Source organism: Zophobas morio, unplaced genomic scaffold, assembly GCF_036711695.1.
Source record: "Zophobas morio isolate AGI-343-1 ecotype UQ-CSIRO unplaced genomic scaffold, CSIRO_AGI_Zmor_V1 ptg000014l, whole genome shotgun sequence".
Taxonomy (NCBI): Eukaryota; Metazoa; Arthropoda; class Insecta; order Coleoptera; family Tenebrionidae; genus Zophobas; species Zophobas morio.
The window spans coordinates 15685462-15709623 of record NW_026972119.1 but is presented as its reverse complement, the minus strand read 5'-3'; the positions used below and the strand labels follow the sequence as shown (position 1 = coordinate 15709623).

Genomic DNA, 24162 nt, shown 5'->3' with positions numbered 1-24162 from the left:
TTCAGTTTTTCGTTTTTTGGGTTTTATCGTTTTCAAAGTTTGAATTTCCAGTTGTGAATTTTTAAAATTTTTAATTTTCCAAGTTTCGAATTTTCAGTTTTTCGACTTTCCATATTTCCGATTTTTCAATCTAAAAGTTTTGCAATTTTTTTTTATATCGTTTTTTAATGTTAACTTCTCGATTTTTAATTTCTATTTTCTCAATTTTCTCGCTTTTCATTTCTTCCATTTCTAGACATTTTAATTTTGTTTTTTATTTTTTCAATTTTTTTTTTCAATTTGTGGTTGTTCAATTCTCCGATTTTTCTAGCCATCTTTTTTCAGTTTTTCAATTTTTGATTTTTGAATTTTTCAATTTCTAGATATTTTTTATATTCCCATTTTCCGATTTTTCAATTTTAAATTGGTGATTTTTCAATTATGTATCTGACTTCAATTTTTCGATTTCTTGGTTTTCCGGTTTTTCAAAATGTTTAACTTCTAATGCTGGGTTATTCGTATTTTGCATTTTTAAAATTTTTAATTTTCCAACATTCGAATTTTCATTTTTTCGAATTTCCAATTTCTCGATTTTTCAATATCTCGATTTTTAATGTTAACTTCTCAATTTTGAATTTCTAGAGTTTCTCAATTTTCTCACTTTTCATTTCTTCCATTTCTAGAAATTTTAGTTTGTTGTTTTTTGTTTTTTCAAAATATTTTTTTCGTTTATAGTTGTTCAATTATCCGATTTTTCAAGTCATCTACTTTTCAATTTTTCGATTTTCAATTTTTCAATTTCTCGATATTTTTTATTTTCCAATTTTTGATTTTCCAATTTTCCGTTTTTTCAATTTTTAAACTGGCGATTTTTCTGACTTTAATTTTTCGATTTCTTGGTTCTTAGGTTTTTCAAAATGTTAAATTTCCAATTCTAGATTATTAATATTTTTCAATGTTCAATTTTTTTATTTTCCAAGTTTCGAATTTTCATTTTTTCGAATTTCCAATTTTTTGATTTTTCAATATCTCGATTTTTAATGTTAACTTCTCGATTTTTAATTTCTTTTCAATTTATGGTGGTTCAATTATCCGAGTTTTCAAGTCATCTATTTTTCAATTTTTGAATTTGTCAATTACTTGAAATTTTTTATTTTCCAATTTTGAAATTGATGATTTTTAATTAACTCACTTTTCAGGTTTCAGTTTTTTGTTCTTTCGTGTTTTCAAAGTTTTGAATTTCCATTTATAGGTTTTTAAAATTTTTAATTTTCCAAGTTTCGAATTTTCAGTTTTTCGACTTTCCATATTTCCGATTCTTCAATCTAAAAGTTTTGCAATTTTCGATTTTTCCATATCTCAGTTTTGAATGTTACTTCGCGATTTTTAATTCTTAGAGTTTCTCAATTTTCTTGTTTTTCATTTCTTGCATTTCTAGACATTTTGATCTTTTGTTTTTTATTTTTCCAAATTTTGTTCAATTTATGGTTGTTCAATTAACCATTTTTCAAGTCACCTATTTCTCAATATTTCGATTTTCAATTTTTGATCTTTTCAATTTCTCGATAGTTTTAGTTTTCCAATTTTTGACGTTTCTTTAAATAAAGTTGCAATTTTTCAAATTTTATGCTGACGTCGTCCATTCTATGAAGATAATTATTTTGTCAATTCATGTTTGTTTTTTGGCATAATTATACTCAATTGGATTTTGTTGTTATCTTTTTGATTAATGTAACGCCGACCTGGTTTCGTGGTATCTTATTTCCACATCTTCAGGGCACTCTACAATTTTCATATCGCCTATACATGCTCGTGTCAGAAAATAAATAAACAACAACTAACAGCAATAATACGAAACATAAAGACAAAGGTAGAAAGGATAAGAGAAAACAAAAAAGGAAAAATGAATATGAAAAAAAGAAAGTGTAAAAAGAAGAAGTAAAGAAAGACAGTATGCAAGATCATAGAATAATGCAGAAGAAAAACAGAATAAAAATTCTACTCAACCAACGTGAGTGGCACAGAGTTCACACAGAAGCAGAATTACTAAAAAAAGAACCAGAAATGAAAAGAATAAAATTCTAGAATTGAACACGGTAGAAGAAGTAATAAAGTAACAACAGAAAAAATAATGAAAAAAAAATCCAAAGAAAAGAAGGAAGAAAACGAAGCAATAAAGAATATACAAAATAAAATGAATGACAATGAATTGGCAGGTACAAAATCAGAAGCAAGGGAAATACAGTAGTAATAAGGAAAACGGATATGTATAACAGAAAAAGGTAACGAAATTTTTAAGAAAAACTTGGTGAATGGAGAGATTTTTTTGAAAAAAGTGAATAAAGACAAAACAAAATACAAAAAATGTATTGAACAATGAAACTTACATAAAGAAAACACCGCAGAAGAGATACGAACAAGATCAGTGGTAGCAGATATAGAATAAAGATAGAGTTAGAAGTGTTTAGGAAGACATCAAACACAGGGATAATCATAAATAATACGTAGATCAGACCATCCTAGTTTGCACAAGCATGCAGCTATACCTACATATTTATAGAGCTAGAAGAAAAGAGGAAAAAAGGGTTAGAAATCAGAAAGAAGATAGATGAAAAGAACGGATTTCACCAGCAATTAGCAGAAGAATATATGAAGAAGAAAATAAAGAGAACACAAGAAAAAACACGATTTGCACAAAATAAGCGAAATTTCTCGATCTTCTATCGGTATTTTGTTCTTTATTATTTCTTCTGCTTCTACTGTTGTCCATGTACTTCATAGAATGGAAGACATCATGACAAGATTTTTATTTTCCCCAGAAATTTGTTGTAAAATTGAGTAAGAGACTCAGATACATGATTAATTTCTGATTTGCTTTAATTATCGTGAATTTATATTCTAGCACGTGCATGGAAAATCGACCAAATACATTACTTTAATTAAATGCGACCGTAATTTCACGTTTTCATAACAAAAATTCGTGCAGCATGACAAATTATCTACCTATTTTATGTTCATGAGGACGACAGGACTATTGAAAAGAGATTCATCGAAAGCTAATAACAAAAACAAAAATTTGTGCAGAAACTAAATGTCAGTGAACAAACCCTAATTAAAACAGTTTTTATCAGACGACGTTCAGAAAATTCCTAAAACGTTTCAAGTCGTGGCGAAGACTTTTAAAATACCTCCAGTATTAAATTTTCATTCAATTTTAAACTGAACCGACTGTCACTCCGGTGTTGACTTGTAAACGAAGATTGTAAATTATAAATGCCCGGGGAGAGTTTACTAATAATATCAATCGTCTCCGAATGTTTTCACCGTTTTTTCTACTTCAACAAAAAATAATTTTGAAACAAGCTGTAATTAATATTGACGAGTAAATACGAAAACCGTACAAAATTAATGAGGTTTTCGCATTTCTAATTTTGTACAAATACGACCACGAAAATGATTATTTTAATTCGTTATTTATTTAGTTTGAGTAAAATTAAACTAAATACGACTAAATAAGTATTCTAGGGCTTGTTATGAACATACATAACCTAAATTTTAAGAGCGAGCGACTGCAGCTACTATTTTACAGCCACTAAAAACAAAATAACTTCTTCTTTGAACCGGATTAATTATAAATTACCAACTTTGGCAAATTCTTGAGATAATGAAATGACTTAGGAAAATCCATCAGCGACCAAGTGGCAATCTCACTGCTATTAATTTTCGCGATTTGTATCCAAATGCTTACGAGTAAAAGCAAGTCCCCGTTTTCAGCATTCGGTTTCTTTTTTCTAGATAGGTAGTAAAACGTCGGCATCGCACGTATTTGGTTTATGACACCTGTTTGCTACCATTGAGATAGCTTACAAGTGCACTCTTTTCTCAGTTTCCGAATATATTCTGGCTAAAGGGACGCTTTTATGTTCTTTCTGTTTTTATTTTCCTCCGAATAAGTGCGGCTGAAAAATTAATATTTCAGACACCATTTATATTTTTATCGAAGAGGTATGACCGGAGACAAATTAATAGTACAAGCGGCTTTCGAAGATCCAAAGTTGGAAAAGTCGTTTTTAATCCAAGTTCGCTGCAAATTCTCTCTATTATCAAAACTAGCAAGCGCACATTCAGCTCGTAATAGAGGGAATTTCACAGCATCAGACCATCACTTAATATAATCACGATAGAGTATATAAGATCGGAGAAGAGCTTGGAGACTCCAAGTGTATTCAATCACTTAAGAGAAGTCTCCCCGGGTCCGCTGTGAAAGATCCAAAGACTGATAATGATAAATACCTCAAGGAAAGAACAGCAGGACCAACATTCAATTATACTTCGTCATTTATTCGAGGTTCTTCGCCGGGATTTAGACGTATGCTAGTGTTTGAATTTTCGTTTTCAAGATAAACAACGAAAATCCTCAATCAGTTTTATATTACGTGGATAAGAATTATTTTTTTATTGATTCGGGTTTTTATGTATTTAATGAGAGTGTCGGTACACAAATGGAAAGAAAATATTTAGAGAAGGGAAAGTTACCGTAAGCAAGCAGTATTTGTAGCTTATTTATATGGGCTAGCAATTTTTGTGTTTTCTTTTATACAGATAACAAGTACACAATGGAATGGGAATTGTTTACACGGACGTTTCCACCGCTTTAAACGCACAGAAACAACAAAGAATCATTTAAATATGAATATGTTTTTAATTAATTTTTAATCAACTGACACAGTTTTTTTTTTATATTCATGTTTTTACTTCCCGAGAGTAAGTTAAGGAAGTATTGTAATCGAGTCCATTGACCGACTCCCTACTTTTATGTTTATCGGACCTTTCATGACCCCGAAGAAATTGGTCTCCGGTGGTTTCCGTCTGTCTGTCTGTCTGTCTGTGGTCTCGGCGAATTTTTATTAGACAGATAATCTCCGAAACTAAAATGGTAAATTTGTTTTTATTTTTATAAAATAAGATACTTCTGCACTTTTGGTGTATCAATCCGTGTGGAGTTTTCACCTTAAAGATCCAAATTTTTGTAAAAAAAAAACACAATTATTGATTGAAATTGTTGTGAAATCTTGCAAATGTTTTAAGGATATCCTTAATCAAAATTTATTCGTTTATCTCCTCGAATAAATTGATGGCGTCATTTAAAAATTTTACTAAATAAATCGTCTCTGAAATATGCAAAATATTATGACTCTATCTATACTTGTGATTTATCAGTGCACTCTTAGTTTTTACAATTACTTATACAAGTTGATTAAAAAAATAATGAATGAGGAATTTTTTGTGGAAAATTTGGAATACTGTACTGTTTTATTACACTACATTTATCCAAATTAATTTACGTGTCCTTACAAAAATGTTAATGATATCATGACAAAATTTTGTATTGGAAAAACCCACTTGAAATAAACAAAAAAACCTTTATTTTAACATTACATATTTTTATTTTAACTTATCAGGGTTATCATAAAGAAATAAAATTCACACCAATTTTTTGTATCAGAAGTTTTCGTTTTTCGTGTTTCATCGATTTTGCAATTTTTTGATGTCAGAATTTTTCATTTTGTTAATTCTTCGATTTTATAATTTTTTGATTTCGCAGTTTTTCGGTTTTTCATTTCCTGAATTTTTTTCAATTTTTCGCTTTTTCTTTTATCGATTTTTTAGTTCTCCATTTTTAATTGTTCGAATTTCTTTTTTTTCTTTAATTTTTCGATGTTTCAGTGTCTCTAGTTTAATTTTTGTGATTTTTTTCTTTTTCAATTATTCAAGTTCCTAATTTTTATTTTTCATTTTCTCGCTTCTTTAATTTTCATTTTCTCGATTTTATAACACAATTTTTCGTTTTTTCATTTCTTTTATTTTTTCAATGTTTCTTTAGGTTTTATAATTTTTCGTTTATTCAGTTTTTCAAATCTTCATTGCTTAATTATTCAATGCCTCGATTTTCTAATAAGATTTAAGTTTTTCAATTGTGTAATTTTTCGATTACTCTATTATTCGATTTTCCGATATCTTTAATTTTCAACATTTCGTTTTTTCAGTGTTGCAATTTTTCGATCTTTAAGTTTCTCAATTTTTATTCCTTCGATTTTTCAATTTTTCGTCTCCTTAGTTGTTCAAGTTCTTAAATTTTCGCTTTCTCGATTTCAGTGTTTTTTATATTTTATAATTTTGCGATTATTCAATTTTTCTAATTTCCAATTTATTTAAATGTCCATATTTCGATTTTACTATATTGCGTTTTTTCAATTATGCAGTTTTTCGATTTCTAAGTTTCTCAATTTTTAATATTTCAGGTTCTCGATTTCCAGTAGATACCTATTTAGATTTTTCAAAATTTTCTTTTTTTATTTTTCATTTTTCAATTTTACACTATTTCCATTTTTTGTTACAAAAAGTTGAAAATCCGGAAAATTAAAAATCGAGAGACTAAAAATATCGGACAAAATTGAAAAATCAAAAAACTAAAAAAACGAAAAATTGCAAAGTGGAAAAAATAGAACATCAGAAAACTGCGAATCGAGGGACCAAACAGACAATTTTCCTATTTTTTAAATTTTCAATATGTCCATTTTTTTTTCAATATTTTGTCTTTTCAATGCTGCAATTTTTCGATTTTTGAGTTTCTCAGTTTTTATCTTTCAATTTTTCATATCCTCAGTTGCTCAAGTTCCTAATTTTTATTTTTCATTTTCCTCTTTTTCAATTTTCATTTTCTCGATTTCAATGTTTTTGAAATGGTGTAATTTTTCATTTATTCAATTTTTCAAATATTCAATTTTTTAATTTTCCACTCCTCGATTTATCAGTTTTTAAATTGTTCAATTTTGCGAATTTCCAATTTGTTTAATTGTCAATATTTCGATTTCAATATATTGCGTTTTTTAGTTTTGCACTTTTTCGATTTCAAAGTTTCTTTCAGGTTCTTGAGTTTTCAAAATTTGCGTTTTATATTTTTTTTTTGTTTTTTTATTTTTCATTTACACTTTTACACATTTTCAACTTTTTGTTACGAAAAGTTGAAAAACTGGAAAACTAAAAATCGAGAGATTAAAAATATCACAAAATGGAAAAGTCAAAAAACTGAAAAAACAAAAAATTGCAACCTGGAAAAAATGGAACATCGGAAAATTGCAAATCGAGGAACCGAACAGACGATTTTCCGATTTTCTTAATTTTCAATATTTCGATTTTTTCAATATTTTGTTTTTTCAGTGAAGCAATTTTTCGATTTTACGCTTTTGCAATTTTTCCATTTTTTGTTAAGAAAAGTTGAAAAACCGGAAAATTAAAAATCGGAAGACTAAAAAAATCGGACAAAATTGAAAAATCGAAAAACTGAAAAAATGAAAAATGCAAAGTGGAAAAATGGAACATCGGAAATTTGCAAATCGAGGAACCGAACAGACGATTTTCCGATTTTACGCTTTCTCAGTTTTTCCATTTTTTGTTAAGAAAAGTTGAAAAAACGGAAAATAAAAAATCTAGAGACCAAAAAAATCGGACAAAATTGAATAATCGAAAAACTGTAAAAACGAAAAATTGCAAAGTGGAAAAATGGAATCGAATATCGAACAATTACAAGTCGAAAAACCGAACAGACGATTTTCCGATTTCTTAAATTTTCAATATTTTCATTGTTTCAATATTTTGTTTTTTCACTGTTATAATTTTTTGATTTTTTAATTTTCCATTTTCTCAGTTGTTCAAGTTCTTAATTTTGTTTTTCATTTTCCTCTATTTTAACTTTCATTTTTTCGATTTCACTGCTTTTTAAAATTTATAATCTTTCGTTTATTCAATCTTTCAAATTTTCGATCTTCAATTTTTCATTTCCTCGATTTTCCAACGTTTAAATTTTTCAATTTTGCGATTTTCCAATTTCTTTAATTGTCAACATGTATCTCGATTTCAGTATTTTGTATTTTTTCAATTTTACACTTTTTCGATTTCTAAGTTTCTGAATTTTTAATCTTTCAGGTTCTTGATTTCCAGTTTTTAAATTTTTCAAAGTTTTGGTTTCACATTTTTTTTTTCGTTTTTTTTATTTTTCATTTTTCAATTTTACACTTTTGCAATTTTTCGATTTTTTGTTAAGAAAAGTTGAGAAACCGGAAAATTAGAAATCGAGAGGCTACAAAAATCGGACAAAATTGAAAAATCGAAAAACTGCAAAAACGAAAAATTGCAATGTGGAAAAATTGGAACATAAAAAAAAATGCAAATCGAAGAGCCGAACAGAGAATTTTCCGACTTCCCGTTTTTTTCAATTTTCGATATTTCGATTTTTTTAATATTTCGTTCTTTGATTGCTGCAATTTTTCGATTTTTAAGTTTTTCAATTTGTATTTTTTCGATTTTTCATTTCCTCAGTTGTTCAAGTTCTTAATTTTTATTTTTCATTTTCCTTTTTTCAATTTTCATTTTCTGGATTGCAATCTTTTTTAATTGTCGTAATTTTTCGTTTATTCAATTTTTCAAATTTTCAATCTTCGATTTTTCATTTCCTCGATTTTCCAATGATTAAATTTTTCAATTTTGCCATTTTCCAATTCCTTTAATTGTCAATATTTTGACTTTTGTATATTGTGTTTTCTCATTTTTGCACTTTCGAGAATGTAAAAAAATGGGACAAAACTGAAATTCGAAAAACTCAAAAACTGAAAACTTAAAATCGAAGAACCGAACAGACGAAAAATTGAGACAGAAAACTAAAATCGAGAAACTTAAAAATAAATAATTAATCGAAAAATTGGAAAGAAGAAAACACGCGAAACCGAAAAATCGGAAAACCCAAAAATTGTTGAGTTGAAAAATTATTACAGAATCATTTAAATTGTAAAGTAGGAAAACTGTAACATTGGAAGATTAAGAAAGTGAACAACTAATTTCCGAGAAATTGAAAAATTAGAAATCGAAAAACTTGCAAAAACGAAAAATTGCGAAATGAAAGAATTGGAAAATCGAAAAATTGCAAATTGAAGAACCCAGGAAACCAAAAACTGAAACACAAATCTAAAAACGAAAGACTTAAAAATCTAAAAAATTAATGAATCCAAAAATTGGTAAGAAGAAAAAACGCGAAAATGAAAAATTGGAAAACCCAAAAATTGGAAAACCCAAAAATTGTAAAATTAAAAAATTATATAACCGTCTAAATTTCAAACTTGTAAAACTGCATTATTGGAAGATTAGAAGGTGAAAAATTAAATACCGAGAAATTGAAAAATTTATAATGAAAAAACTTGAACAAAGGAAAAATCGCAAAATTAAAAAAGTGGAAACTCGAAAAACTGCGAATCGAAGAACCCTAGAAACCAAAAATTGAAACAGAAAACTAATAACGAGAAACTAAAAACTAGAAAAAATTAATGAATTGATAAGATAAACAGAAGAAAAAGCCCAAAAGCGAGAAATTGGAGCACCCAAAAATTTAAAATTCGTAAAATTGATAAAGTGAAAAATTTTAAACATTGCTTTTATGATTAATTGATTACATATTTAAAAAGAAAACTATAAATACTGCAAATCAAAAATGAAGACGCGAAAAACTGAAAAATCAAGACACATAAAAATCTAAAATTGAGAAAACGAAAAATTAAAAATCTAAAAATTGGAAGATTTCACATAGTAAAAAATAAAAAATTTCAAAATCAGAACATTGAAAAACTAAAAAATTGAAAAATAAAGAAAATAATAAATTGAGAATGTAAATCGATAAATTTAAGAAATGAAAAATGGAAAAATCGAAGAAATGAAATACTAAAAACTGAAGCATCCAAAAGTTGGAAAATCGGACGACTGGAAAATTTAAAAATGATAACTTGAAGAGCTGCGCATTGTAAAACTGATGAAATAAAAAAAAATAAAAATTGAAAATTGAAACTGAAACACTGAAGAAACGAAAAATTGATAAAACAAAAACTTACAAAATCGGAAGATCGAAAACTCGAAAAATTATAAAAATGCAGAAAAGAGAAACCGAAACGAAAATTACAAACCGAAAATTTTAAGGCACGAAAAATTGAAAATTTAAAAAAAATTGAAAACTCGAAGAATTGTGAATCGCAAAAAAAAACAAAATTTAAGAATTGAAGAAACAAAAAAAAATTGGACTGTTTCGAACAGGAAAATTGAAGGAGCGAAAATGAAAAAATTAAAATGGAAGGAACAAAAAATTATAAATTCGAAAATGAAAAAATAAAAAAATAAAAAACCGACGCCAAAAATTGGCAATCGTAAATTGAAAAATTAAAAACTGAAAACTCAAGAAACCCAAATCAAAAAATTGAAAAATTCGAAAACTGAGAAAATAAAATCTCAAAGTCGAAAATTTGGAGAAACAAAAAATGGCAAAAATTCAAAAATTCATTCAGAAGAAGCTGCGGTAGTTGTTTTTTACTTTATAGCAGTTACGAGAAAACATAAATCGCAAAAGATTTTTATCATTTTTCAAAGAAGTGAATTTGTTGGGCTGCACTTTAGGAGCGAGGAAAGTTCCGTCGAAAAACCTACCACTTTTTCTAGAATATACGTTTTACTTTGAAAGTCTTAAAGAGCACTACATGTGCATAATCTTAGCTTGCCAGCGCTTAAGAGAAACTTTTTGATTAGATATTGATTTCCAGCGTATGTTAAAACGTGAAATTGCATTTCGTTTCTCGCCGGTCTGACTCCTGAATCGTAAATTTGGAGCGCAGCGTGTAGTAAGAAATAATCTTTAATGAAAATGTCTTCTATCCATGAGATTATTAGTTCTACCTGCAGTACTGCCATCATCCGTACCGGAACATTAATTATAGCCTTAATTACATTTCCCTCCGAACTGTTAAAGACGATTAGGTACAGCATTTGCAGCATGATAGTCTCGCAAGTTCGGTTAAAACTCGTCACTGAAACAATATTAGAATCTGATACTTGCAACACGTAATCACATTAAAACAAGCAAGCCGAAGCTCACCGGAAAATCTACCATCATAACTCACGAAACACATGTTCCTTAAAAATTTTCCGTCGACGATTTTTCGAGGAAATTAAGGAAATGAAAAATTCACGTTGCCGCTTGAAAACATGGAATGTGTAGCTAAAGTATACTTTCGGGGGGCGAACGCGATGTGCCTGCAGGGGCGGGCTGCCAGATTTCGGGGCCCTGGAAGGGATAGGACATGTGACAGATTTGGAGTAACGAAAAATAAAGCGAGGCGTGATAACCAATTATTATTAAACTTCTTTATATGTAAACTGATTTTTAAAGTATTGCCAATTACTTATTTCGAACGGTTCACATTCTTTCAAAATAGCTTCAAATTCCAGAATTTTACTCCTTAAATAGTAAATATTGAATTGGTACGAATTATAAAGGTTTCTGTTATTTGAATCTGACGGCAAAGTTTCTAATTTAGTATTGCTCTGATACGGTAACTGCTATTGTGAATATTGAGTTCGACTTTAAACAATTTGCGCTTGCCTTTTATAAACTTCGCAATTTAATTCAAGACCTGAATGACTAATATCAAGTGTTATTTATTCTTGAACAATTTACGCAAATTGCTTTATTTTTACACTCATTTTTAATGCAGCACAATTTAAACGCAGCGCTTCTTTCATTTGCAGATATTCATGTTAGTTATTGAGACCAATCCATGACTATAGTTTTCAATTTATTAGTCGAAGTAGTCTACTAATATATCTTTTGCACGACGAATTAGATCTTAAAATCTTCAACATAAAACGCACATGTTGACAGAATATGCTTTCTTAAGTCGGCTATATATATACAAGAAACAGGAGAGGTCCGAATACAGTACCCTGCGGAACGCCTAATTATAGTTATTCACTACTTGACAAATCGATCCACCGAAAAGGGCTATCTAGCAAATAATCATAGGTAACTAAGTAAACATAGCACGCCAAAAAATTACAGAGGAATTAAAGACTAAAAAACCCAGAAGAAAGTAAGCTGAACAAACTAGAAAAAACGGAAAAAAACCTGCAAATACTCGAACAACTACAAAATGGAAACCACAACTAAAACCCAAGGTAAAAGAACAAGAAGAAAGAGTCGACAACCTAGAAAAAGAATGGGAAAAGAAGAAACTAAGAAACGAACATCCAAGAAGAGTTCTCAAAGAAAATAATGAAACATAGGAAAAAACTGCCAAAAGTAGCGTATCGAGAAAGCGAAGAAAGAAACAAGACTTACCTACAACAAATTAACAATCAACGGGAACGAATTCAGCTTCCAAAACATAAAAAAAACACACAAGCAACTAATATAACAGACCTCACAAACAGCCAGACCACTGAAAAATAATCATCCGAAGAACAAACTCGTAGCTCGAACTCGACATCTTATTCCGGCGCCCATCGTAACGTGTTTTATAATACCAAAAAAAGGGGTTAAAACTCCAATATAGCGCGGCATTACATGCTTATTTTCAGACTCAGTTCAGACCGGTGTCGGTGTCGGTGTTGGTGTCGGTGCCGAATTCGACTTCCTATTCCGGCGCGCGTCGTATACGTGTTCTATAATACGAAAAGAAAGGAGTTAGAACTCCAATAATCCATGAACACAACAATGAAAACAGCAAAGACCGAATGGAACGACATCAAAAAAATGTTATCCTAGCAGTGCATAAAACACTAGGCCTAGGATCCCCGAAGAAAAACAAACAATATTTCGATGAAGAATGCGAAAAGATGATAGAAGAAAAAAGTGAAACCAGGAAAAAATGTAATAATATCGAGAGGAGTGACATTGTAGACAGAAGTATTGTAATGAGAGACATAGGATACATACACTCTAATAGTTATATAGTGGGGTTCTTAGCTCATTTTCACCGCATTTGACCTGAGCTAGAAACCGCACTACTTTTCATCCAAAGTTCTGATTTCGCTTTGTACTCGGTTGACTTGACTCCATCGGGTGAGTTCGTCTTGATTTGGTCGAGTTCGTAGAGGCTGTGATTTGCGCAAACTCGAATTGTATCCTCCTATCTATTTTGTAGTTACGTAAATATCGATTTATTCGTCCGCGATTTATTTACTGCCAATTATTTTACTGTTTGTAAAGTTGAAATGTCGTCTTTCATTTCTAACTTGAAGAAAGAGTCAGTCTTACAAGCTTTTGTATGCGCAATAACATAACATGAAAATGTGTTTTCATTAAACGCAAAACAAAATTGCAGAACGCATAGGAAAAAAACTGCCAGGTGTGGGATTCGAACCCACGCTCTCCTTCGAGAATCAGAGCTTACATCTCACGCTCTACACCGTTCGGCACCTTACTGCCCTTAATTGTTTTATTTGGTATTTAATTTATAAATCGCTGAAAAAAAATTGTCAGGTGTGGGATTCGAACCCTCGCTCTCTGTTGTTAGGCCACTCGGCCAACCTAAATACACTGAATTGTCTCGGTTAGTGATAGTTATCCTGAGATAAACACCAATTTTGTTTCGGGTTGCGGACTCGAACAATTTTCGGCTTTGCATAATTTTTATTTTACCAACGTTTCGCCCCTACTAGTTGGGACTTCCCCAGGATTTTGAAAAATTAATACAATCGGAAATTAAAATTAAACGAATAGCTAACAGCTACTGCATGAATACCTAGATCCCCCAAGCATATGTTTAGCCTAAAATAAGCAAGCCACACCCTTGCCCTCTCAAGTCCCTAGTTTAATTTACCAATTCCGCAGTATCGAACTTTTCGAAATTGTTCAATCAAATCCTTAGGGGAATTCTCCCCTTCGGCAATGAACACGCCATCCAAAATTCGACAGACCTAAGTCAAAAATGAAAAAATTTGCATTTCCCAGCGTTCTTTCTGAAACTGCCTCCCAAAAAGAACATGATCTAATCAAACAGATCGCCATAAACAATGGTTTCCTCATTAAGATCTTCAATATAAATTGAATTTTAGAATTTTTGGACGATCAATTTGCTTTGTCTTAGAACCGGCATCATTTTCTGTTTTAAGACACCTATGATTTTTTGTCGATCAATTTGATTGCCCGAGGACCTCAATCATTTTTTGTAGATCAACTTGATTTGTTTGAGGACCTCAATTAGTTTTTGTAAATCAATTTGATCTGAACTAGGACCTCGTCTCTTTCAGCCGACCATCTGTCCTAGGACCCCCATTATTTTCGATAATCCCGCAAGCCGAGGTCGGTTAAATGAGGCCAAACTGTCAATATTACCCCAATAAAACCCACTTTTTTCCTACTAGTCTATAATCTACCAATGACCTATAATCTACCGATGACCAATCCTAAAAGCCAGTGTTCGAAGACAGTCCTTGTGGACTTTCTTCAACAGTAAACAGTTGTATTATAAATTGGAAACCAAATAGGCGAAAATATAGTTATGCATATCTATTAGTTATCTATATTTAAAAATGTAGATAATGATAAGCATTAGATCGTCTGCTCATTGTAAGTGATTCGAATACTGAAAGCAGTGAGTCACACCATTAGCAAATAAAGAGAAGGATGTGGCCACAGTGGGTACTTTGTGGTACAGCAGAAGGAACTTTAAAAAAAGTAAGAAATACAATCCTCAAGGAGTACTTGTTGCATCCTACTCCACAAAAACGACCATAACTAATTAAGTGTTAATCTCTAAGCTTAATCTTTGCAACTTCATAATTAACAGTCTATGGTTTACCCAGTTAAAATTTGACATCAATCAGGGAAAGTCTCATTAAAAGGCGACTGATATTCTGACAAAATAGGATTTGAAACATACAAAATACATAATTTTCAGTAGTTATTTCACTAAAATTACAATATAAATCTTATGCCAAAGATACAGTCGTTGATTTTAATTTCCCCGATTTTGTATGTTAATAATGCACTTCCCGCTTTCTTCGACAGAGCTCTTTAACTTCAAAAGTAAACCACTTTGGATAATTACAGCCGCTATATTTCACAACTAATTAGTAAAAAACCCCAATGAACCGACGCATAAAATTCACTTAACAGATTGTAATCACCTTCAGCCAAGTCAAAAACACGCGTTTCGTAATACAGGATAGGACGAGAAAGAGAAGAAATATGTCACAGTAATGGAGAATCATGAAAGCTCTCAGAAAACAGAGCATCTAGTGGATAGATGGATTGTTAAATTAAAAAAAAAAATATTCGACGAAGTATAATAACGTATAAAATTAAGCTCTTTTTTAGTTTATCGAACACCCTCCAAAGCTGCCACTTCTGGGGCTCCGTCGGATCCGCTCCTGCAACTCCGAAGTTTTTACTGTGCTCATGACTCGAACACTATTAGAATGGAGTACGTGCGAGGGTGAAAGTCGCCGAGCTTTGGACCGGAAGTCCTGCGGAGCTTTGTTCATTCGCTAATCTGTGTCGCTCTGGTTTGCGCGCAGCCAGTCATTAACACACTCCATTAAATTACTGCACCCGGGAAATAAACCAGCACCGTTATTAAGAACACCCTGGATGCGATGCATATTTCATTACCTGATGAATTTATCATAAGTTCTTTTGTTCGTAATTTGGGAACTAATGAAAACGTTTTTTTCCAGAAAATCCGAAGTTCAGTGCACCCATTACGAATGTTACTGTGCCCGTCGGCAGGGAGGCTATTCTATCGTGCTTGGTGGAGGATCTGGGAGGATACAAGGTTTGGTTTATTATTGCGTTTTGAATTATTTACCAATAAATAAATTTTGACGAATTTGGCAAGGTGTTGCAAAACGGCTTATTTTTCCATGTTTTACCAGCAGTCGACATAAATTCTCAAATACTCTGTATATTTCGATTCTAATTGTAATGAATAATGAAATTAGGTATGGTAGCAAAAACAAGGTAAACAAAATTTGGCACTTTGTAAATTACACATGTTCGCTAATTGTTTGAACAAGTAATACTTCTGATCACTGTAGCGCATAATGAAAAACAATCACTGTTAATTAACACATACATTTTAATAGGGCGTAAATTAGTAAACGGCTTCTATTTTATTTACACCGCTAACACATATGGTGGATTATAAAAATTTTCCCCATAATGATTCCATTGTTGGAGTATTTGGACGAGGTCCAGTGGTGCTTGTGGTCTGATCAAAGGAATCTTTTGATGTGGATGTGAATTATTCCTGCATACCAAATTGCTAAGATTATTACTTTGTTTTGTAGCTCCACTACAATATTAACGCAAGCTGTCTGTCTCATAATCAGAGTGAGAAAAACAACGAAAAATCTGGAGAACTATTGTCACATGTAAAAAAGTTCACCCACATTTAATAAACTGCTGATTTTCTTTGCAACGACGAAATTAAATTTTCTAAAATAAGAGCGCAGTCGTTGCGTGAAAAGAAACGAAATAATCTCGATATCCATCACGTACTGTCTAGATCACGTTCTCGGGATGGAAAACACCGCCCACGAAAAAATGCATGTGACCTGGAGCACGTCTCCGATGCACTATGCAAAGTGTACCTCTACGATTTCGATAAATAAAATCGAGATTTTAAACTTTCGCTTAACAAAGTGGGTATTTGTGTATGCATAGCAGCGTGTTTCGGAAATGTACAATCTTGTTTGAGTGCGGCTGAAATTCCAATTTTATTCGAGTATATCTCTTTCAATGATCGAGCCAACTTTAAGGTAAAACGGAAACAATGAATACGCGAAAAAATTATTTAGATTTAACTGAGCGCAGAAAGAAATGAAAAACAAATAAATCTAAACAAATGCGGCTGACAGGTTTATACATACGCATAACCGGTATAAGTTTATGAAGTAGCGAGGATAATTTTGAGCATACCAAAAGGGAAATGTTATTTATAATTTTACATTTTTGCAAGAAAATCGTTGGACGCAGTTCGGCGTTTTTAATGTTCTTTCCTGGACGTGATGTCGAGGTTTCAGGCCAATTAAATACACCAACAGTGCACTAGTGCCGCTGACAAGAAACACGTCTGGCCGACCTACGCTTATACGTTACTGAGAATGGCGCCTTTGGTCGGGAGCGGTGGTGCTCGGGCGCCAGCTCCCTCATTGTTGTGTAATTCTAAATTAAATGAAACATTTTAGCTTATTGTAGAATTTGAACCCATTTATTATATTAAAAACAAATATAACTATATTATTAGTATCCAAATTTCAACGAATAATCGCTTATTATGCAAAATACCAACATTTTAGCCTAAAATTCGCCCTTTAGTGATCTCCGTCCTGTCGCTAATGGTAGTCATGATAACGTCGAGTCCCGAATTTCGAAAGCAGCGCGCTTCGCCCAAGTCGCACGATAGACGTTCAATACCGAAGTTACCTTCCCCAGAACAACACAAAAGATTTACTGCTTTCATAGGAATTTACTATATAACAACCTTCGAAACTGATTCATATCAACCACAGCTATTAAAGTCATTTTCTTCTAAAAATAAGCCGTTATCGATCTACTAATTGTTAAAAAACACACGGGTGCCTTTTTTAAGAAAGAGAAATGGTCTTTTAAATGTTTGCTTTAAAGATTTGCATTTCAGATAACGCTAACGATATTCCGCAATTATAAATCCTGCGTGGATATTTCGGGGTGACCTTGTGACATCGCTCCTTCGGACATGGAAAGTTGTATTTAGTCGAATAAGCACAATGACCGCCGCTGCGGTTCACTTCCTAAGCTCACTTCGCGGTGTCAAATAATATGTGGCACGAATTTATGGTCTCATTCGGAAAGCTTTGTACAACAAAACGGATTTAACTAGCGAAATGTAATTTTGTCTGTTGTGTGTAGCTGTAAATTACGGCTTAAGTTAAATTTAACTTTTCCGTAACGGGCACAAATCAACAAAATATTAGCTTGTTTATTTAACAAACAGTTATTAGCTTTAACCAAACATATTGCAGCGATGTTGTGTTAAGCTCCATACGTGAAATGTGTTAAAATCTTTAATTACACATAAATAGTGCTTTTTTGCGCTGTTTTGTTTTTGTTCAGAGAGGGATGCTGCAACCTCTGACATTTCAATTCCTTTGCGTTTATTTTGTAATAATGTAATACAAAGCTTGCAATGTTCAAAGCAATTATCAGCTTTTGTTGACACATTTAGACATAAAGCTTTCATTAATTTTATGCGCTACGTTTTTACCCTTTTGTAAATGTGTATGTGTCACTTATCAGAACATTATTACATACTTTGATCTAGTCTGTGCCCTGATTGACATGGTCAGGTTGTCAGTTGGTGTTTTTAATGTAAACTTTGGCAAATAATTCGAATCTTTTGAGATGATTTTCCAAGAAAGGAAAGCAATTTGGACAAATTTTCCTTTCCTGTTTTTCACTTGTTAAAAATTTAATTAATTATTCGCGGTTTACACCAACAGAATAGCTAATTTAAAATTTTGTAACCAGTTTCTTTGTTTACAGAATTAATCAATAAACCAATAATAAAACATTGTTTGTCGACTGATATTTAACATAGCATTTGATTATTGCGTGCCAAAATACAACCATGCTATAAAATACAATAAACAACAATTATGTGAATGTTTTTTCGGTACTTTCTGCCACTAATGAAAGAGTAACCACATTAATTGCCGGAACAATAAATATATATAATTTGTATAACAACAGGAAAGTCACACTATGTTTGCAGACGGAATGGGACTATTTGGCGCGGCCGACTTGGCGCGGCCAACTTGGCGCGGCCGACTTGGCGCGAGCCATTTTGGCGCAAAGCCAACTTGGCGCAGGGACATTTTGGCGCAAGCCATCTTGGCGCGAGTACGTCGGTATATAATATAAAAAATACTTCTTGTTCGTACTGTGGTTAGCACCTTGTTATTTATGCCAAATGTAGGCAACCAAATACAAAGTTTCATTCGCACAAATTCCAATAACTAAATGATCCACGGAGCAAGAAGTTCCACATTTAGGAGTATGTTTATAATGGGGTGCAGGGCGCGAAGCGCCCGTGTGTCCATTAAAAAGTCGACATTACCCCTCCACGCGTTGCTGACTATAAAAATTAGGTTATGCTAACAACGGCTGCAATTTTTGTATATTTATATCTATTTTTCTTGGTACGAGTTCATCCACGCCAAAATGGCCCGCGCCAAGATGGCTTGCGCCAAAGTGTCCCTGCGCCAAGTTGGCTTTGCGCCAAAATGTCTCGCGCCAAGTCGGCCGCGCCAAGTCGGCCGCGCCGAATTGTCCTAGACCGGTTTGCAGATGTTATCACTTATCAGTTCGAGTGCTAACAGTGGGGCGGGGCTAGTAACTGCTAAAATAAGACCGATTTTGGCAAATGACCAAGGGTGGGTGGGTGGACGGGGCTAGTACCTGTTATGAAAAGAATTATTATAAGAAAAGACACTAGAGGCTCCAAAACACTTTCAAATTTTTTCCAAACAGGAATACCTAGAAGCTCAAAATTATTTCAAATTTTTCAAAAAAAAGGTAGGGTCACAAATTCCAAAAATAAAACACCAAAGTCCTCCAAAATTGTTTTAAATAATTTACAAAAAAAACCCCATGGACTCCCAAAATAATACACCATGGGTACCTAAGAGTCTCCCGCAATACGTAAAAAAACACTGCGGCACTCACGACTTTTTCAAATTCGTAAAAAATAAAACAAAGTTCAAAATATATTTTCCATTTTATCCAGCAACAAAACAACAGATTCCTTTATTAAATTAACTGCGAACATTTTAAACGTAGGGTTTTAAAAACGTTGGCAATTTTTGATACGTCAGATATTTTTAACTGCTAGAATCATTAAGCAAGCCAAAAAACGTGATTTTCAATTCTTCGATTTGCAGTTTTTCGTATTTTCAACTTTAGGCTTTTTCAATTTTTGATTTCTGAACTTTTGAATTTTTCAGTTTTACGATTTTGTCGTTTTTACTTTTTCAATTTTTATATAAATTTTTGTAACACTATGATTTTTAATGAGGGTATGTATTAATTTCGACAATAACAACAAAGCACATCGGTGTTATTCGAATGTTATTGCTTTCACCACGTTTATTTACATCGTGTTAATTGAAGATTTTTTAATAGAACCTATTTTCGAATTTTTAAAAATTACCGTTTTTTGTTAATATGATTTTTCATTTTTTCGATTTTTATTTTGCAATTTTTTAATTGTACAGTATTTCGTTTTGCAAGTTTTTAGAGTTTTAAATTAAAGTTTTTCAACATTTTGATTTATCAAGATTTGGTTGTTTCAATTTTTTAATTTACAATTTTTCGATTTTACAGTTACCTCGATTTGTCAATTTCTAGATCGTTTTTTCAGTTTTTGGATGATCCAGTTTCTCGATTTTTAATATTCCGATTTTCATATTTTCCACTTATGAAGTTTTGTTTCTTCAATTTTTGGACTTTACAGTTTTCCGATTTTAGGCTTTCCAGTTTTCAATTTTTAATTTTTCAATTTTAGAATTTTTGGAACTTTTTATTTTTTGATTTTGTAATTTTATTTTTGTAACTAATCAAATTTTAATCACTTACACCGCGCTTACTTATATTGTGTTGACTGAACATTTTTTTAACAACACACATTATTGAGTTTTTAAAAATTCATTAGTTTTCCGATTTTGCCATTTCTCGAATTTGTTTTAAGTTTTTCAAAGTTTCTATTTATCAACTCTTGAATTTTTCAGATTTTTTAGTTTGACTTTTTCGACTTAGAATTATTCAATTTTACAGTTTTTCAATTTTTCGAATTTTTAAGTTCTTGATCTTGCATATTTTCATTCCTTCAGTTTTTCGATTTCCAATTTTTCGCTTATATGTAGACGTTTCGACTTTTTAAGTTTCCGGTTTTTGAATTTTTCGTTCCTTCGATTTTTCAGTTTGTAGATATTTTAATTATTCGTTTATTTGAATTAAATGATAATTCTAATTTTCGTGTCTTCAATTCAAATTTTAGCTTTTAAACAATCAAGTTTTCAATTTGCATTTTCAAATTTTGGACAAAAAGAACAAGATTACTTCAAACTGAAATTTTGAAAAATTGTAAAGCAGGATTTTTGTTCGTGTTGATCTTATATTTTCGATGTGTTTCTTCGAAAAATGGAAATAGCCAAAATCAAAAATCAAAAAATTGTTTTGATTTTTTATTGAAAAGACGAAAAAATAAAATATCGAAAAATTGAGAAACCTAAAAACACCTAAAATGTTCGCAGTTAATTTTAGGTCTCCTGCTGGATGAACGTGACAAAATCTTTTCAGCTTTTAGTGTTTTATTTTTTACGAATTTGAAACAATCTAGAGTCCGACAGTGTTTTTTTTTAATTTGGGAGACTCTTGGGTACCCATGGTGTATTATTTTGGAAACCCAGGGAGATTTTTTTTGTAAATTATTAAAACCATTTTGGGGGACTTTTTGAGTTAATTTTGGGACCGCGTTTTTTTTTTGAAAAATTTTTGTACAATCTTGAAACTATAGGTATTTCTGTTTGGAAAGAATTTTGGAATTTGAAAGTGCTTTAGTGTCTTTTCTTATAATAATTTAATTGAATGTCTTACAGGATACGTCATTTTCTAATATCAGTCTTATCTTAGCAGGTACTAGCCCCGAACCGCCCACCCTCCCTTTTCTTAGAGGGTGTGTCATTTGCCAAAATCAGTTTTATCTTAGCAGCCAAATTTTTTGGACTGTACTTCAGGGGCGAGAAAAGTTCTGTTTAAATAAACTTATACCAATGATTTTGAAAAAATTCCTTGTCAAAGAAATCTATGGGAGAAAATTTCTGTCATGCCATGAGGTTATGTTTTTAAGGGCAAGGAAGTAAGTAATATCTAGAATCTTTAAATCTTTGATTTTGCGAAATTTAATTTGTGATAACTTCTATAACATTCAGAAATATATAGACAATACAATGACAGTGTAAGAAATTAAATAATACCTTACAAATTTTTGACACCCTATAATGAATTTTGACACTGGAGATATAACTTTTCTGGTGTTTGCCTTCGACAATCTACTTTTTTAATGCCACCCTATACATTTTTTTTAAGATTCTTGCAGACTCCGCCACTGCCTTTTATTAGAACGCATTATGTTAGGAAAGCGCACCTTATTTACTTGGTTATAAAAGTCAGCTACCAAAAAATTATTGCGGCCTCAGAGAGCAAATTTGAAGGCAGATTCTTGTTCAGGAGGTTGAACTTACTAAGTGGAGCAAATTTTAAGAAAATCTCTGCCATTTGAGAAAATTCTTAAAATCTGACTATTTCGCCTTTGCATACCGTTGATTTGTTCAATACAAAATTATAGATAGTACTAATAACAGTGTAAAAAAAAGCCTGTGCGAGAATCGAACGTGATGCTGTTTCTAGGACAATTTGACCTCATTTGACCTGTTTTAGAAACGGCATAATTTTCTATCGACCACCCGTCCTAGGCTGAGAGGCCTAAGACAAATCAAATTGGTCCACAGAAAATAATGGGGGTCCTAGTACAGGTCAACGATCTGTCGATGGAAAATGATGGAGGTCCTAGGACAGGTCAAATGAGGTCAAAATGCTTTAGAACCCCCATCATATAATTACAAAATTGCCCAACCTTCACGTCAAAAATCCACCGAATATCCTTGCACAACATGCGCTCATATTAGAATAAAATACAATTACGAATTTTTTGATAAACTTTGGATGGCTCAGGGAAAATCTCAAGACGGATTCATAAACCATAAGTAGTGAAACATGTTATTTTATAAAATTTAATGCCTACTTGCTATGAATAATGACGGAAGCGATAGACACATTGTTTCGCATTCTAGGGGTCGTGGAACGTGGAGAAAACATGAAAGTAGCTATTTGCCCCATGAAACCTATTACAATACTTTCTTAGGTTATACTCGGAAAGTAATAATAATTTTGTTATCCATTTATGAATTATTTTTGGACTATATCCTAGCGGAACTAAATTACACAGACTATTACAACAGCAACAACAAGAAGAAAACAACTTAATAAGTTTAAAAAAGCCGTTTTACTTTCGTTTCTGAATTATTCTCTACGTGTTTGACTAATTGTTTCATCCGATTTCCCCGCACTCCGCGCCAGACCAAATATAAACAATTTTACAGAATATGTTTTGTTGGAATCAGAGGCAGTGGTGATTAAAGTATGATTAATGAGTTCAAAAGAACAAGCTGGACAGGAATCCCTAAAAAATATTTACAATCGTAATTTTACTTCCCAACCGTAAGCTACTTTTTTATCGGATGAACACAACTAAAATTTCCATTTTTTTTAAGTTAGGTGTTTGCTGAAGCCAAAATTTTGAAGTTGTTTATTTCGTTAGATGCCTGTGCTAATCCAACTTTTACCAAAATACCGTATTGGATTTTTTTTTAATTATAGGTTTTATAACTTCGTATTAATTCGTATCTATTTTTATGTTGTTTGACCTCTAAATAAATATTTACATTTTTTCAGCTTTTCTAGCACTATCGTGAGACATTAGTGTGTTAGCCTCCTGAAATTTTAATCGTGTGCTTTAACAATTGGTCCTATGAGCTGCACTACGTAAATGTAAACAATTAGTTTTTTATGGAAAAGCACACGCATTACCAAGTTCAACATGCTTCGAGAAGCTAGACCCAGGCGAGTGGCCTTTAATGTATGAGTCAATTTTTAATGATTGATGATGTTGTGCACGTCGAAAAAACTTCCTTTCGAACTTTTGAAAAAAACGCAAACGTTTTATAGATTATCGCCATAACACTCATAACAATCATGAAAGGTGTTCCGCGGGGACCTGTCTTCCATCCCTTATCATTCAGCTACAAAATCATATAATATTAATGTTTCATACTGTTTGATCGAAACACGCCAAACCGCCACGCGGTGTCGATGACTAATGGCTGAAAAACAATTTGTTTTGTTTGAGTTAAACTCCGACAACAAAACGATTCGGTTCTTTGTATCCGAGCCGGGGTAAATTAATATTCTTGAAAAGGCAGAGTTCTGTTAATGAGTTTGTTAGTGACGTGCTAACGAGAGTGACACATTCCATCCCACCGTCGCAGTTTTATGGCTGATTATTTAAACAACACGTCAAAAATTACCGCTTTAATTTTATTAAACTAATGAAATTTTCATTAATTCTAGCCGTTTCAGCGCCGACCGAATCCGACACTGACAAATACCGCAACAAAAATTAGTTTGCACAATTACTAAATTGCATGATGAGA

The 24162-nt window shown here is 31.7% G+C and overlaps 1 protein-coding gene across 2 annotated transcripts in view; it reads left to right on the top strand.

Annotated features, from left to right (window-relative positions):
- The window catches only part of LOC135128994 (neurotrimin-like), a 263914-nt gene that overhangs the window by 104262 nt on the left and 135490 nt on the right, over window positions 1–24162 (top strand). For both annotated transcript variants that reach the window (XM_064056078.1, XM_064056077.1), the window contains exon 2: window positions 15529–15626. In XM_064056078.1, coding sequence (XP_063912148.1) covers window positions 15529–15626 — 98 coding nt within the window. The remainder of the gene's footprint in view (window positions 1–15528; window positions 15627–24162) is intronic.